At 39.2% G+C, this 16,226-nt stretch overlaps 1 protein-coding gene across 1 annotated transcript in view; it reads right to left on the minus strand.

The window, feature by feature from the left end:
- Window positions 1–603: 603 nt before the first annotated feature.
- The window catches only part of nudc (nudC nuclear distribution protein), a 16,404-nt gene continuing 781 nt past the window's right edge, over window positions 604–16,226 (minus strand). The window contains exons 2-9 of the mRNA XM_079258663.1: window positions 14,771–14,848; window positions 14,469–14,678; window positions 13,320–13,400; window positions 13,132–13,245; window positions 10,887–11,081; window positions 10,726–10,809; window positions 10,494–10,612; window positions 604–1,741 (exon numbers count right to left, since the gene is read on the minus strand). Of these exons, the coding sequence (XP_079114789.1) occupies window positions 1,690–1,741; window positions 10,494–10,612; window positions 10,726–10,809; window positions 10,887–11,081; window positions 13,132–13,245; window positions 13,320–13,400; window positions 14,469–14,678; window positions 14,771–14,848 (933 nt within the window). The 3' untranslated portion in view covers window positions 604–1,689. The remainder of the gene's footprint in view (window positions 1,742–10,493; window positions 10,613–10,725; window positions 10,810–10,886; window positions 11,082–13,131; window positions 13,246–13,319; window positions 13,401–14,468; window positions 14,679–14,770; window positions 14,849–16,226) is intronic.

The following is a 16,226-nucleotide window of genomic DNA, read 5'->3' on the forward strand; positions in this document are numbered from 1 at the left end:
TACCACTGACACTGGTTGGAGATTTTATTTTAGGCACAGTAAAACATTAAATAACCTCTGAAAAGTCCTTTTACCAGTATGTGTCTGAAGTCCTCTTTTCTTTTTACAGAAATGTAACGTGACGTATCAGCTAAGACTGATTAGATGCAGCGTCCTTTAAAGTTATCATTTAAAATTTTAATCTTATATGTTTTGTGGTTCGGCTGCCTGATGTGTTTGCCTGTCAGAAAGTAAGTAGGCAGTTGTACCCGTCTCAACCATTTAGAAGGAAAAAAAAAAAACAAAAAACATTTATTCTGATAAATCCTGTCCAAAAACAAATTTTAAAAATTGAAAAAAAAAAAAAAAAAAAAGGCAATTTTTAGTCCCTTCGGGGAAAAAAACAAACAAACCCATTTTAAACCATTTTCTCTGGCCTCTGCATGTGATGCACACCACATGCGACATTCACACCTATAAAAGTGGATAAAAAAATTATTAAACTGCTGAAAAAAAGAAAAAAAAAAGATAAATTGCACCTTTATTCTTAATTATTTCATTTTAAAATGATAAAGCAGTTAATGCTGTTAATTGTCAGGATATCAATAACAGCGGTCTGCTATCTGGCTACAGTAAATATGCAAAAATATTTTAAAAGTTTTGCTGTATTTAAACTGATCTGATTTTGTCCACATGGTTGGTTTTTCTGCAGCTACAAATTTAGAAAACCAACAAAGTCTGGAACCACTGAGGTTTAAACTTTCAGACCTTTGGGAAGATGGAGTAACTCTTTCATACCATAGTTAACAACATAACTCAGCTTGTCCAGGTTTGGAATATGAAGCTCCCGTTGTTCCCAGATCACATCACTCTGTGTTTAATCCAGTTTTTACACTGGCTGTTTCACACATGAATGAATGCTACTGCAAAACTAATTTTAACATTCTGTGTGACTGTTCAACAGTTACAGTCCTGAGGTATTTCTCACCATTTTCTAGTCGCTGCTAGATTTTCTCTTCACTTTACATTAAAAAAAAAACTCCACTTGATGCCAACATGTGATTTTGTAGAAAAAGGAAATTAAAAAAATTATTTCCAGCTAACATTTTACAGTTAATTGAGAGTCAAAGGGTCTGATGTTGTGATTGTTTCAGTTTAAACTTTCAATTTATATTATACCTTAAACTTTGACCTACTACTTCAACCTTCAGCAGCTGTTTGTCAAATTGGAAACGTCAATGCTGCTCAAACTGTTCAAACAATGTTGATCCTCCACAAAGTTCATAGCAGATCCTAAGAAAAACAATTTCCCTCTCGTGACTGAAAATAAAAAAAACCTTTTGGACGTTTGTCCATCAGTCCAAGCCGATAATTTATCCAAAGTGATGCTCAGTGACAGAAGACCTACAGGATGATGGGAGAAATTCAGCTCCTCAAAAACACCAAATCAGGAAGACAAAAGCTTAAACTGCCTTCAGAAAATCCAATCAGTGCTTTGCAAGATTTATTTTTTTAAAAAAAAAATCCAGACATTTAAATAGAACCACATGCAAAGCCTTTTCATTTAACAAACATGTTCTCCAGCAAAGCACTTCAGATGTGTTGGTCAAAAGAGAAAAGATGAATGAATTGTTGAACTCTGGCTCTGATGGGATTAACATTAAAACGGGAATCTGTTGACAGGATGGTTCAAGAATCTGACAGGAGATCTCAGCTGAACTTGGCTTTAGAGAAATCCATCTCTGGATGCTGCGCCATGAACCTGCGGGAAGATAAAGGTAGGAGTCAGAAACAGGAGAAATAAAAGGCAGTTTGTTCTAAACGAGCCTTTTTTTCAGGAACGACACAAAGAAACAGGAGAAAAGCATCGGATGTTTAGCATACAGGAGCACAAAACTCACAACTAGTGTTCCTGGTTGGACTGGCTGAGGCATAAAAACAGGGTTTTTCAGTCACAGATTTAATCATCTTACAAAAGAAAGAAACATTTGTGAACAAATTAATCAGAAAGAGTACTTGGAGGCCAGTTTAGCTTTTATTTATTGTATGCATCTTGTTATGCATATTGTTGCAACCTCTGGGAGACAACCAGATGCACATCAGCTGATAGCACCAAACCTCTGAAGCACACTTTGTCATTTATAATTTTGTTCATCAGTGTGAATTTCTCCATTTAAAAAAATATCTATGAGTGAAGTTATTCATTTCTTCCAACACAGTTTTCCTGTTCAGTTCCTCCCTGCACTGTGAACCTGCTCCGCAGCAGTTTGTAGAGTGGTGCGACACGTCGCATCTGGAGATGAACGTCAACTAAACTAAAGACATGGTGGTGACTAGGGCTGCTCGATTATGACAAAATGATAATCTCGATTATTTTGACTGAAATTGAGATCTCAATTATTTAACACGATTATCCAGTATTTATAAACAACGCTGCGCGTCGTGGTGTTCTAGACTCCGTGTCGTGCATTATAACCGTCTAATGTACGGTTCTGAGTTGTTTAATCTGCTTTTACCGCTTATATAGGAACTATTTTACGTCGGCCTCGATGTACGTTTTATGCCAAACAACCGCTGTCAGGCTGCAGCATGTTTCTCTCATTCACCTGTTAAAAGACGGCTGATCTGAACCAGCTGGTTAACGCGTTGCTATGGTAACGCCCCGTAACAGAGGGATATTACACTGATTAGCTCGCCGAACTATGTATAGGAAAATAATGCAGCCAGTTGTCACTGACAATGGTATAAACTATGTTTAGGTGAACTTCCACAACCTACTGCAGTTATTCTACATTGACCTGCAGCCGGAGCCGACTGAGACTGGCCGCCTGGGAGTGCTTTAGGACGGGAGAGGCTCCCGCTGCTCCTTCCTTACAGTAACTGCAGAACAATATGTGCCTTCAAGTCAGTCGCCAAAACACCAGAAAAGTCTCTAATAACTCCAGTAAAAGCTGCTAGATTTGTCGCTTTTAACAAAAAAAGTCTCCAGATTTAGCGAGAAAGTCTCCAAGTTGGCAACAGTGTCTGAATGAAAGCAAAGCGGCTGTGGGAGGAGTTTACTGCACAGCGCTGCAACGCCAGAGACGCTCGATTAGCAGCTGAAGACAGCAGCAACTGAAAACCCAGATCATAATTGAGATTAAACTCCGATTAATCGCCCAGACCTAGTAGTGACCTGTTCCAGCAGTCAAAGGGAACTGGGAGCAGCTGTCACTACCACGATCCACAGCTCACCACTTGAGACTGTGGTGGACTTTAAATACCTAGGGTTACACCTTCGACAACCAACTGAGGTAGTCCTCTAACACTGAGGGGATCATGAGGAATTGTCTTCAGGGGATGTACCTACTTAGGAAACAGAACTCTTTTTCTGTCAGTAATACCATCTTATGGACTTTCTACTGCTCAGTCATTGAAAGTGTTTTAGCTTTCTCTAAATGCAGCGGCATCTGTGCCGGTCTGTCATGGTGAGGAAGGAGCTGAGCCAGAAGGCGAAGCTCTAGATTTACCAGTCGATCTACGTTCCTACCCTCACCTTTGGGCCCGACCCGTCCCCGGATAAGTGGCAGAAAATGGATGGATGGATATATGCTGCTGGGATCACACCATCACCCTGCATGATAGGAACCGCTCGCACAATATTGTGAAAATGTGTTGTAAGATTATTCGACTTCCTGCCTGCCAACTGAACACACTAGGAGCTGTAGGCACACAGCCTGACTGGTCTCAGTCTCTAGGACACCATGCACGCTCTCCTTCAAGCATTTGAGCTAGGGCTGGGCGATATGACGATATATATCGTTTGGAGGAAAGAAAATGTCTCGTTTCATATGAGGCTCTATCGTTTACACCACAATAAGCTGCTTTACTGCAGTATTTTAAGATGTGCTTTACGGCACGGTGTAATATTTAAACAAACATGGAGGAAGACGGTAGCAGACGCTTTTCAGAGCAGGATAATTCACTAAAAGAAGACCAGCCAACCAAAACTGATGAGTTTGTTCATAAAAGAGGGAAATTTCTGTCTGGATGCGGTTTGGATATAAAAAGACCGACGTGGAACTGACAACAGACTAGTTCACAGTCCCAACAATGGACTCCGACACAGCTAACTCATTTTTATCAGGAATCAGGATAAAGAATACAGAATAAAGAATAGAGTCAACGAGCAAAAGCAGCGTCAAGTGGAGGCGAAAGCTCATAATAAACTCCAGACGTAAACGCTGCAGCAGGTATTTACCTGTGGAACGTCATACGGCCATAGTTCCCCCAGATGGAAGGAGATCACTGCTGCCGTTGCCTAGCAACATCTGACACATAACTGATGACTGACAACATTACACAGTTTTATATTGTTATGTATATCGTTATAGGGATATAAAATGAGCTGTATCGGGATGAGATTTTGGTCATATATTGCCCAGCCCTAATTCAGCTGGGCCTGGTAGGTCGCAGGTTCTGCTGTCCAGACAGGGAGAAACAGAAGAAGGAAAGCTACCTTTGTTCCCAAGGTTGTTTTCCTCTTGGACTCTATAAGTCAACCAGGACCTTAAGCTTTATTATTCCATTTATGTGGAATGTCACATTGGCTACGCTTACCTGGTGTTTTTTTAATTTGGAATTAATAATTCAGAATTAACGTATTCTCCGAGTTAACATGAGAATCATAATTCCAAATGGAGGTTTACATGAAACACATCCTCACTTTATTCCTCTTTATAGCGGCGGGTTGGGAAGGGTTCCGATTGGACAGAGGGTGCGCATGACGTATGACGTATACCGGAAATAAAGTTGGCTCCCTGCTTCTCGTCTTTTCAGTCGTAACTTCTAAAAACTACATAATAAGTTCCAGTTTCGCTGTTACTATTATTATAAATGTGAAGTAGCAGCTCAACACGAGCATACTACTTCACTTTCTGCAGCAACTGAGAAGGAGAAGAAAGATAGACCACCAAACACGGGAGGCATTTCAGGATAATTTATTTTAGTGTGCATGTCCAGAAGGGAAAGAAATAATCAAGCATTTTACACAAAGCCCTTCATTCATTTTATTTCGATCCTCTCAGATCTGTTTCTGCCAGAAACAGGCACAAAGAGAATACTGTGCCCTGAGCCCCACCTTTGCCTGCGTCTGATTGATCAGGCGCTCGGAGTATTTGTCTGAGCGTGCACACCAGCTGTTTTCTTTGTAAAAACACAGGCAGAAATGGTAAACAAACTAAAGTAGTTACTCTGGAAATGACACCAAACATACAGCCAGGTGTGTTTGAGCCCGAATCTGACCCCAAAATTGAGTCAACCCGCAGAAACAAACATGGCAGGACGTATCTGTTTTGTAAATACTCTTGTTTTCCAGCTATTGTCCCAAATAAAGTTTGCAGTTTTTCACTTGCCTTTTCACTCATGCACAATACGGAGAAGATGACCAATCACTGAGTCCCGCTCTTGGGACGTCGCAAAATATCGAAGTAGAAAAAATGAGACCTAATCTTTTCCAGCGCCACGGAAACAAAGTAGAGACGTGCTGGAAAATTCAAACATGCGTTTGTGAGATTTAAAAAAAACAAACAAACAAAAAAAAAAAAACTGCACTGCTAACTTGCCTGATGAGCATTCAACATAATAACACTGTAATAGAACATAAAGTTTTCATATTTTTTTCCTTACATTTTTTGCCTTTCAAGTTACATTGAGGCTTTAAAAAATTTATACTGTAGACAAAAACACCCAGAAAACTATGCCTCAACATGTGGACAGTACCTGAGCAAAGTTTCATGGAGCCGACGCAAAACACAACAAAGTTACACAGATTTTAGAAGAGAAGTAGCCTAGCGTTTATCAGTTTGGCACCATGTGTGAAAACTGAGATTTTTTTTTTTTAAGGTATTAAAGAGCAGAAATGACCCGACTTCATTATTCTTATAAAACCATAAGAAACGTCGATGTTTGACTCATGATGAGAAACATGTTTACTAGAAAAACCTATTTAAAGAAGAAGAAAATAAAACTAATATTTGTAGTAAACATTTTGTCTGATGACAATAGGAACATATTCACTCAGTCATCTTTCATTCATATTCAGCATCACAGTTTCCCCTGTTGGCCTGGAGGAGGTCTCGTCATCAGATGTGGAATCTTAAACACAACTCGATCCCACTTTCTTTTAAATAATTTCCAGGACTTTTTCTATAGTGCAGCATGCCTTCTGGAGTCTCATTATTGTCTTGTTTTTTTTTCTTATCCATCCATCCATTCATTTTCTACCGATTATACAGGGTTGGTTGCGGGGTCAGCAGCCTAAGCAGGGAAGCCTCACCAGGGAGACGTCCAGGAGGCATCCTAACCAGATGCCCAAACCACCTCAACTGACTCCTCTCGATGCGGAGGAACAGCGGCTCTACTCTGAGCCCCTCCTGGATGGGAACCGGGGGGGAACCATGCCCTCCAACACTCCCTCCAAGGACTCCAGAAAGGGTGAATACTCTGAACTGTGCTTAATAATACTAAGGAATAAGAAACTAAGACAATAAAAACAAAAAACATAAATAGTAAAGAAAACTAATAAAACCAATAAATAAAACCACACTATAGCACACTAATCTGTGGGCATCTTAAACTGGGCTGAAAGCTAAGTATTAAAAATAGGTTTAAAATAAGATGTAAAAATGGACAGTGAGGAAGCTTGTCTAATGTGGAGGAGGAGCTCATCCCACAGTTTTGGACCAACAACTGAAAATGCTCTGTCTTCTCTTAGCTTCCGTTTGGAGCTTACATCTGATCTTACTTCTCTGGAGAAGCACAGAGAGGTAAAGCCAGACCATTTAAAGACTTAAAAACAAACAAAATAATCTAAAAATTCATTCTGTAGTCCACAGGCAGCCAATGGAAGGAGGCCAGAATAGGTGTTATGTTCTCCCTTTTACATACTCCAGTTAGGAGACGTGCAGCTGTGTTTTGCACCAACTGGAGCCATTTGAGGGAGGAATGGCTAACCCCAAAATAAAGATCATTACAGTAATCCAGCAGAGATGTAAGGAAAGTACGGATTACTGTTTCAAAGTGCTGTTGTGCAAGAAAAGGTTTGACTTTACCTAGTTGTCTAGTTTGGAAAAAGCTGGACTTCACTAGAGAGCTGATTTGCTGGTCCAACTTAAAATCACTTTTTATCTTAAAACCCAAGTTTGTGATTGTTGGCATTTAAAAGCCTGCCAAAAGACCCAAATCAACAAGTGGGGGTTCAAGAGCTCCACTGGGACCAAAGACCATTACTTACATTTTTCCCTCATTAAGATATGAGAAGTTTTGCGCCAACCAGGCTTTGGTGTCTTTGAGACATGCTAGAATAATCATAAGGGAGAAGGCATTTTTCTTTTTAAGTGGCATATTTACAGTTGTGTTCATATGTATTCATCCCCTTTCATTTCAGAAAAAGCTGAATTTACAACAGTCACTCAAATAACTGGAGACTTAAAAAAGGAACAATAGCTAAAAATTTGCAAAAATATAATATAGTAATATAAGACACTGTTTTTTTATTTAATTGAGTTGAAGAAAGGAAAAAACAAACAAACAAATTGATCCTGGAGAAATTGGAGCACTTTTCTGTTGAACAGTGGGACAAAATACCTGTCAACAGGTGCAGAAGTCTGACTGAGAGGAACAGAAAACACCTGAGTGTAGCGGAAACATTAAAGGATTGTTCAACTAAATATTACTTTATCACTGATGTAATATGTAATAAATTATCTTATTTGTTTGCTTTTTAAAAAAAAAAAAAAAAAATTTCTATTGAACCAGAATTAGAAAATAATATAATGATTTTCATAAAAATTTTTTATTTATCATAACTTTAGTCAATTTCAGCTTATTTTACAGGCAGCTGTTTTTTTTCCTTCTTTAATGAAAGGGGATGAATAAATATGAGCACAACTGTATCTGACTATCAGCATTAAAAGTGAAATGAGACACCATGTCTTCCCCGCATTGATCCTAGGACCAGTAACTAAAAAGAGAAAAGCAAGGGTCTTAAAATAGACCCCTGTGAAATCCCATAAGGAAGTTGAGCAGAGCTGGATCCCTGATTTCCAAAGCTCAAACTCTCACTCAGACATAGGACTTGAACCACTCCAATGCAGTACTAAGGATACCCACCAGGTGGCATAACCAAGCCACTAAAGTGTTGAGATCCACCGTGTCAAAAGCTGCTGGCAAGTCCAATAAAATAAGAATAGTATAATTACCAGAGTCGTTTCTGCCAGTAGGATGCCGTTGAAAACTCATCAAAGTTGACTCAGTTCTGTGTCGTGTTTTAAAGCCAGACTGAAACTCTTCCAGAACATCACGTTCCTCTATAAAGCAACGTGAGTCTAGTGTGGACAACTTCTTCTCAACTTTTAGAAATAAAAGGCAGTATGAAAGATGGGACTTAAGTTGAACAGCATTCTGTTATCCAGGCCAGGTTTTTAAGTAGGGGCTGGACCACAGCATGTTTACAACTCAATGGAACAACTCCAGATGACCGACTATTGTTTATAACTGCCAAGAACTACCTGGTCTATACAATGAAAAACCTTTTCAGGAGCCCAGGAGGGGCAAGGGGAGAACCTGATGGCTTAATATGATCAATCAGTTATTCCAAGAGTGAGAAGGACACCGGCTCAAACTTCTCAAGAGCGATGAACAGAAACAGAGGGGTCAGGTGCAGAAATAAGAGTCCTTGCAGTAGCAACCTTATTAATAAAACGTGCAGGAAGCTGCTGCGAGTCTCAGAAGATGCCTCCGAGCTAACAAGCTTTGGGGCATTTATGCTGGCTGTAGCCAGTTGCACACACTGGTGCCATCTCAGAGATGTTTAGCAGCAGTTAACAAGCCTAAAGAGTTAGTGGGCTTCAGTCACCACCTCAACTCCCAACAGTCGTTAATCATACATGTATTATCCACTCAGATTACAGTCCATAAACCACTAACTGCTTCTCTCTGTACAAGCGCACAAGCTACAACTAAAAACCATTTAGACTAGCAGCAGCTCCTAAGTCATATGTTTATGACTTGGATATAATAGTATTCATTTCCATCTTGCAAGAAGTATCACAGCTGTAATTCTTGAGACAGCTTGGGTTCACATCACAATAACTTAACACTGTCCTGATTTAGATCTTTTAAGGTGTATTAGTATTAGATGCTATCAGAACAGCACTTCCCCTTTAAAAAAAAAAAAAAAAACACAGCTATTTAATACTTCTAGTTATAAAAAACAAACGTTTTTAATGCAAAACAATAACTCTAAATTTTTCTTTATATATCTTTGATTCTCTTTTTTTTTCCTTTGTGAAACATCTTCCTGAAGAAAAACCTGGTGCCTTTCTTTGTTGCCCAATGCTGTAATTAAACTTCATTAAATAATGAGTGGTGTTCTGCTTCAAGCAGCTAATGTGTGAAAGTATGAACTGTGAAAAGTATATCTGATGGAGCTTTAAAACTATTCCTACCTATTGGCCAGGATGGGGCTGATTTGGTCACAGCATGTACATGAGCTAAATCATGAGGTGAAGTTTCTGGTCACACCCATGTGAGCTCAATTCTGCCATTATGCAAAGTTAAAGTACCTTTTTCCTTTTTGAAAAACAGAAATAAAACTATACTCTGAAACTGTGCTTCAGAACCCACCTAGAAGGTCAGATGAATACAACTATTTGATCTGCTGAAAAAAAAACCCCAAAACAGTTCTTTTTGTTGCTATGATAGAAAAAAGGTACGACTAAAGGCCTTTACATACCGACTCACTGGTCAATGGGAACGTTCCCACCAGTGACCAACTTCTGTCCAACGATTTTGTGGGTTTTCTTTTTTAACAACTGAGCTCAATATTTCTTAATATTCACATCCGACCGAGAAACAATTACCCAACCAAAGAAAGTATGTTGATAGCATCTCCGGTCGTGAGCTAACAAGTGTCACTTTGTCGCTGCTAAACTTTATATCACCATGGCCGAGTGTCGATTATTTTCTCTGCAGCAGATTCTCAAATTGTCTCATAGACAAAGTAACACAGACAATCAAGCTTCAGCTACTGGATGAAACAATTCAACTCCCCAAGTACCCAGCGTGCCCTTTTTTTTTATCTTTGTTTTTGCAGCATCAGCAAAATACTGTCTGCTCGATGTGGAATCAATGTTTGCTGTTACCATCTTGCATTTTGTTTTAGAATCTGAATTTATTCCAGTCTCGCATCACACTGTGTGCACAGACAGAAAAGTTTATATTTCACATCCGGAATATTCACAGTTTCGTGTTTGCAATGGTCCTGGTGTGTAAAGGCCTTAAAGAAAAAGCAGGAATAAATTCTTCAATCACTGCAGAGCAGAAGATGAAACCAACATCACACCCTATGATCCGGTTGGAGTTTTCAGTAGAGTTTGGTCTTGAACAGAAACGGGTGACAGTGAAGATCACACCAGTCATGTTGCTTTGAAAGATTTAGGTGGAAAGGTGGTGAAGCAGCAATGGGGACTTACTTCTTAAGAATATCTTGTTTCTTCTGCTCTTCAGATGTAGGCAGGCCCATTGATTTCTGCCTTTGGTCGTACATCATCTTCTCCACCATCCCACGAGTTTCTCCGTCTAGGTCTGACAGCTGCTCAGCAGGAAATTAGGAAGGTGAAAGAAGTTCAACAAACATTTGCTAATAATTATATTCCTCTTGTAATAAATACTTAAATGCAGAAAAATGCTGAGTTAATTTTTTACCTTGGAGTTCTCAGGACATATTTTCTTGGTGTTAATTTCTGGATCTGTGGTTACAATTCTGCTCCACCACTCCATTTTATTAATCTGAAACCAAACTGATTCAATTACACGAACCCCGAAGGAGGGAAGAAATGCGTCTATAGAAATAAATATGTTCTTACCTTCTCCAGGTGGATGGTAACCACTTTTCCATCGTCGATAAGCCAGGAGCTCTCTTCTACCTTCACCTCATTGTAGAGCGGACTGTCGATGACAGGAGGGTGTCCCTTCAGGCCAACCTTGATGGAGCGTCGCTGGATGTCCACCACCACATCCCTGCTCTTTATGCGGAACTTGACTTCGAAAGGCACCGCCAGCTGTGGGAGGATTTTAAACCCAGTTCATATTTCAGTAGGCCTTAACAATAAGGGAGGGGGGTGTGATTGGAATTTTTCTGAACAATATCTGGTTTGGGATTTAATCTTTACATTCCAGGATGTGTTTAGTGTTGATGCAGGAACATATAAACTCTTCCTCCGCCATTGACAAGATATTCCGTCAGTCACGTTATACTTCTGCCTATAGGAGCCAATTCGTTTAACTGCGTTCTCATTGGTGCTGTTAGAGGGCACTGTATTGCTACCTGGGCAGGTGACGCATATAGGGGGAACTGGTTGGGTAGATGTTTGGCCTGGAAGGGCAAAAGGTTTTGGACCGCAGGGCGCGATTAGACGTGTATACGCCACAAAATGATTGCAAAAGGAATAAAGATTGATGAATCTGAAATCAAGCGATCTGAGTGGAAGTCAATCACGGCGAAGTGGCGCGTCGCACCACTCTCGGGCCAAGCTATCTCAGTAGCTTTGTTTAGGCTTAGCTCCTTCACCGCCAATGACGAGATATTCCAGCGATCTGTGTTACTTTTTGTGGACGTGGAAAAGATGAACCGCCAGTGATGGAGACCAGACAAAGAGCACCTAGTCCTCACCTTGATGACAGTGGGAGTTCAGGTGAGGACACTGAGTGGAGGGATTGGGCTCCCAAACGCCAGAGGTGCGAGAAGTAAAGCATTGTTTTCTTTAGCACCTGAATGAATTTTCCAGGGTATATATAGATACTTTCATCACATGATATGAATCCTGAGGTTTAAACAATGACACGGCTGATTCATGTATCTTTACTGACTAACAAGTCATTTTGCATGCTCTTGATTCAGAGCAGCAAGTTGATTTTGTTGAGTTATTTATTTCTGATGAACTTTGGCAGAATATTGTCAGACTAACGTATACGTTGTGGGTCAGTGGAAGGAATACTTTGAAGATCTCCTTAATCCTACCAACATCTTCTAATGAGGAAACAGAGCTGGGGGACTCATGGGTGGACTCTTCTATCTCCGGGGCTGGGGTCGCTGAGGTGGGGGAACTATGGCTGTATGACGTTTCACAGGTAAATACCTGCTGCAGCGTTTACGTCTGGAGTTTATTATGGGCTTTCGCCTCCACTTGACGCTGCTTTTGCTCGTCGACTCTTTTCTTTATTCTGTATTCTTTATCCTGATTCCTGGTGATAAAATGAGTTGGTTGTGTCGGAGTCCATTGTTGGGACTGTGAGCTAGTCTGTTGTCGGCTCCACGTCGGTCTTTCTATTTCCAGACCGCATCCAGACAGAAATCTCCCTTCTTTTAGGAACAAGCTCATCAGTTTGGGTTGCCTGGTCATCTTTTAGTAGATTATCCTGCTCTGAAACACGTCTGCTACCGTCTTCCTTCATGTTTGTTTATATATTGCAGCGTGCATGCCATGAAGCGCATCTTGACGTAAGATACTGCAGTAAAGCAGCTTATTGTGGCGTAAACGATACAGCCTCACATGAAACAATGGACATGTTGTCCAAACGATATATATCATCATATCGCCCAGCCCTAGCGGGAGTTATAAATTTCATATTACTGTGAACAGTTTAAGAAGACCATAGCTGCACAAGTAAATGAAGCATCACCCTTAATATCAGTAGCAAGTTTTAAATTTCAGTATTGTGACAACCCTAAACTTTTCTGAAACCTTTAGGTAAATCCCCTCCACCTACAAGCTCTTCAATATGTAGAAGCCAATACATAGTCATACTCAAATTTATTCATACCGCTCCATTAAAGAAAGAAAGAAAAAAAAGATGCCTGTGAAATAAGCTGAAATTGACAGAAAATGCCTCGTCTACGCTTCTTTAAATGTCATTTTATTTATTACTTTGCTCTTTCAGCAGCGTAACACTGACTACAGGTAGAAATGATGGACATTTCTTACAAATGTGCTTTTCAAAATAAATGATTTCACTTTAATTGTGGGAAGATAAATACATTTTTAAGTTCAAACAGTTACTTTCAAACAGTTATGAAAGGAGATGAAAAGTTTGAAGATAAAGGGAACTCACGTCAACTTCCGACAGGGTCTGTGTCCACTTGTAGTTGGGTAGATCTGCGCCGTTTCCCGAGTTAGGCTTCAGTTTATCTTTATCCTTCTCGTCTTCCTCTCCTTCAGAGTCAGACTGGATAGAATGAAAAAGCAGTGAGTAAGCAGCACTTGATTTCATCATCATTCAACATAAAATCACCCACTTACCCCCTTCTCTTTATCTGCTTTGTCAGACGTTTCCTCCGTCTCTGCTGTTACATTCTGAATTTTCTCCTCTTTTCTCTTTTTCTATCAAATACACAAATATAATAATTAATCACGTGAAATAACTGCTTTGCTTTGGGGTAGCGATGCACCAAAACCAGCATCGGTATCAGCTCAATACTATGCATGTGCAGTCGTACTTGGTATTAATAAAAGCGTACCAATACTACAACCAATACCACACTAGTCAAGCCAGCGCAGATGTGTTTGATGCTTTGGACGTGTTTTAAAACAAATAAATGCCTTGAATGTTAAAATGTGACATTTTCTGTTACACTAAAACAGTGATCCTCACTGTTTATTCAACAAGAGACGCTTCAATATACTAAGACAAGAGGAGAGCCGTCACCCCCCAAACTACGTATCCTGCTACGTTGCCAAATCAGTAACATTCGGCTTTTTAACAAGGAATGGTTATCCTACATATTACACGGAGTAATGGCGTTCTTATGCAACAGTATGTGGTGAAAATACAATAATGCCTCCAGGATGTTGACGTTTCTGTTTCATTATATACACGGAGCTACCGACGGAGCAGCTCTTTGTTGGAGTTCGGTGCAGCTGAAATCAGCCAGAACTGGCAACTCTGACAGGGTCAGTTAAGGCCGTTAGGACAGCAGAGTTTCTGCAAGCAGCCTGCAGCTCTTGTTTGTGGAGAGAACTGCAGCGTTGAGGATCATTATGACTTGCTTAGATAGCATTTTCAGAAAACCAGTGGCTGCTTCACGAGACACAAGTCAAGAGTCGGTGAGCCACATGCGATGAGGAAGACAATCTTTGTTTCAAAACCACACATTTATAGCTGTATTTAGGTCAAATGTGCCAAATCAAAATAAAACTTGTTGAAATTGTTAGATCTGTAATGTTATTATATCTGTATTGGTGAGGTAACTTCAGAAAGGATGGGTCATTTATTACAACCTAATGAAATCTAACACAGTTATAACAGCAATAATAACCATAGTCACAATAATGTTCACATAAACAGATATGGTATCGGCAAATATCGGTAGATATTCACATTTCAGGTATCGGATCGGAACTCCCCAAAAGTGTATCGGTGCATCCCTACTTTGGGGGGAAAAAACTCACCATATCAAGCTCAGACTGAAGTTTCTCTGCTTCTTCATCTGTCAGTTCCTGGATCCTCGGTCCATCCTCATTTTTCTTTTTCCTTTCCTCCTCTGCAAGCTTGGCCACTCTTTCAGTTTTCTCCTTCTTTTCCTTTTCCAATTTCATCTGCTTGTCCTTGTGGGCTTTCAGTGCCAGCTTGCTGTGGTGATCAAATGCTTCCTTGACAAGCTGAAAGAGACCGGATGAGAAGTGAACGAAGGCTTAGCAGCCTGGTGATGATGGAAGTCACAAAAGCTGAAGATAAGAGTTACATTGCTCACCTTCTCTGCAGCACCCGTGTTTCCACCTGTGAAAAAGTCCGTTTTGCGGCGTAGAAAGCTGAAAAACGTGCTTACCAGCTGTTGAAAGACAAAAAAAAAAAACTTGAAAACTTTGAACTTCCACACTAAATTATGGAGATATTTTCTCCATCCGTTTTCAGTTTAGTTTAGTTTATTTAGGATCCCCATTAGCCGTAGCAAGCTACAGCTATTCCTCCTGGGGTCCGGCACAATTATAACATCAAAACAAAAAGTTACATCAGCACATCAGTTCAATCCTGGAATTCAAGCTATTTACATATTTAAATCCATCTTTTTACATCCATTTTTACATACTAAATGTATGCATGTAATGTTCATTCATGTTACATCTCATCATATAAACTATTCTGTCACAAAAATACACTCATAATTGGATATCAACCAATATATTTGATTATCTATAATACAAATCTTCTAGTACACATCTATCCACATTATCAATTTATTTAGTCTATTACACATACATTTGTGTTTATTATACTTTTTTCACCAATCCCTTATAATTATGATTTATATAGATACCTCTACTTTTGAAAATAGTCTTTTAATAATATTTTAACGTTTTGTTTTTTTTAGGTCAGTGGTTAATTTAATAAATTCCACGTTTTCATGCCTCTATACAAAACTGTTCTTTTAATGGCATCTGATTTTACTTTAGACAAGCTAAAATTTACATCTTTTGCATGTCTTGTGGTATATTCGTGATTTCCAGCACTAAAAGTAAGGTTATTAAATAAAATAACAGGTAGTTTTAATACAGATATATTTCTAATTACAACTGTCAATGAATATAAGTCAACCAGTTAAGTTTCTTATGCATTGTGATGATATTTGTCCTGAAATCACACTTCAGTACCGTTCAGCCAGCTATATGTTAGTGCAGTATTCGCCAAACTACAGTTGTTCTCATATTTATTCATACCATTTCATTAAAACAGCTGCCTGTAAAATAAGCTGAAATTGACTAAAGTTATGATAAATAAAAAGTTTGACATTATTTTCTAACTGGTTCAATAATAAAAAAATTTTTAAAGCAAACAAATAAGATAATTTATTACATATTACATCACTCATAACCTAACATTTAGTTGAACAATCCTTTAATGTTTCCGCTCCAGTCAGGTGTTTTCTCTTCCTCTCAGTCAGACTTCTGCACCTGTTGACAGGTATTTTCTCCCTTGTTCAACAGAAAAGTGCTCCAATTTCTCCAGGATCAATTTGTTTGTTTGTTGTTTTTTTTTTTTCCTTTCTTCAACTCAATTAAATAAAAAAAACAAACAAACAAAAGAAAAAAAAACAAACAACCCCCCCCCCCCCCCAAAAAAAAAAAAAACAAAACTGTCTTATATTACTAAATTATATTTTTGCAAATTTTTAGCTATTGTTCCTTTTTTAAGTCTCCAGTTATTGAAGT

This window comes from Telmatherina bonti, assembly GCF_933228915.1.
Source record: "Telmatherina bonti genome assembly, chromosome: 19".
Classification (NCBI taxonomy): Eukaryota; Metazoa; Chordata; class Actinopteri; order Atheriniformes; family Telmatherinidae; genus Telmatherina; species Telmatherina bonti.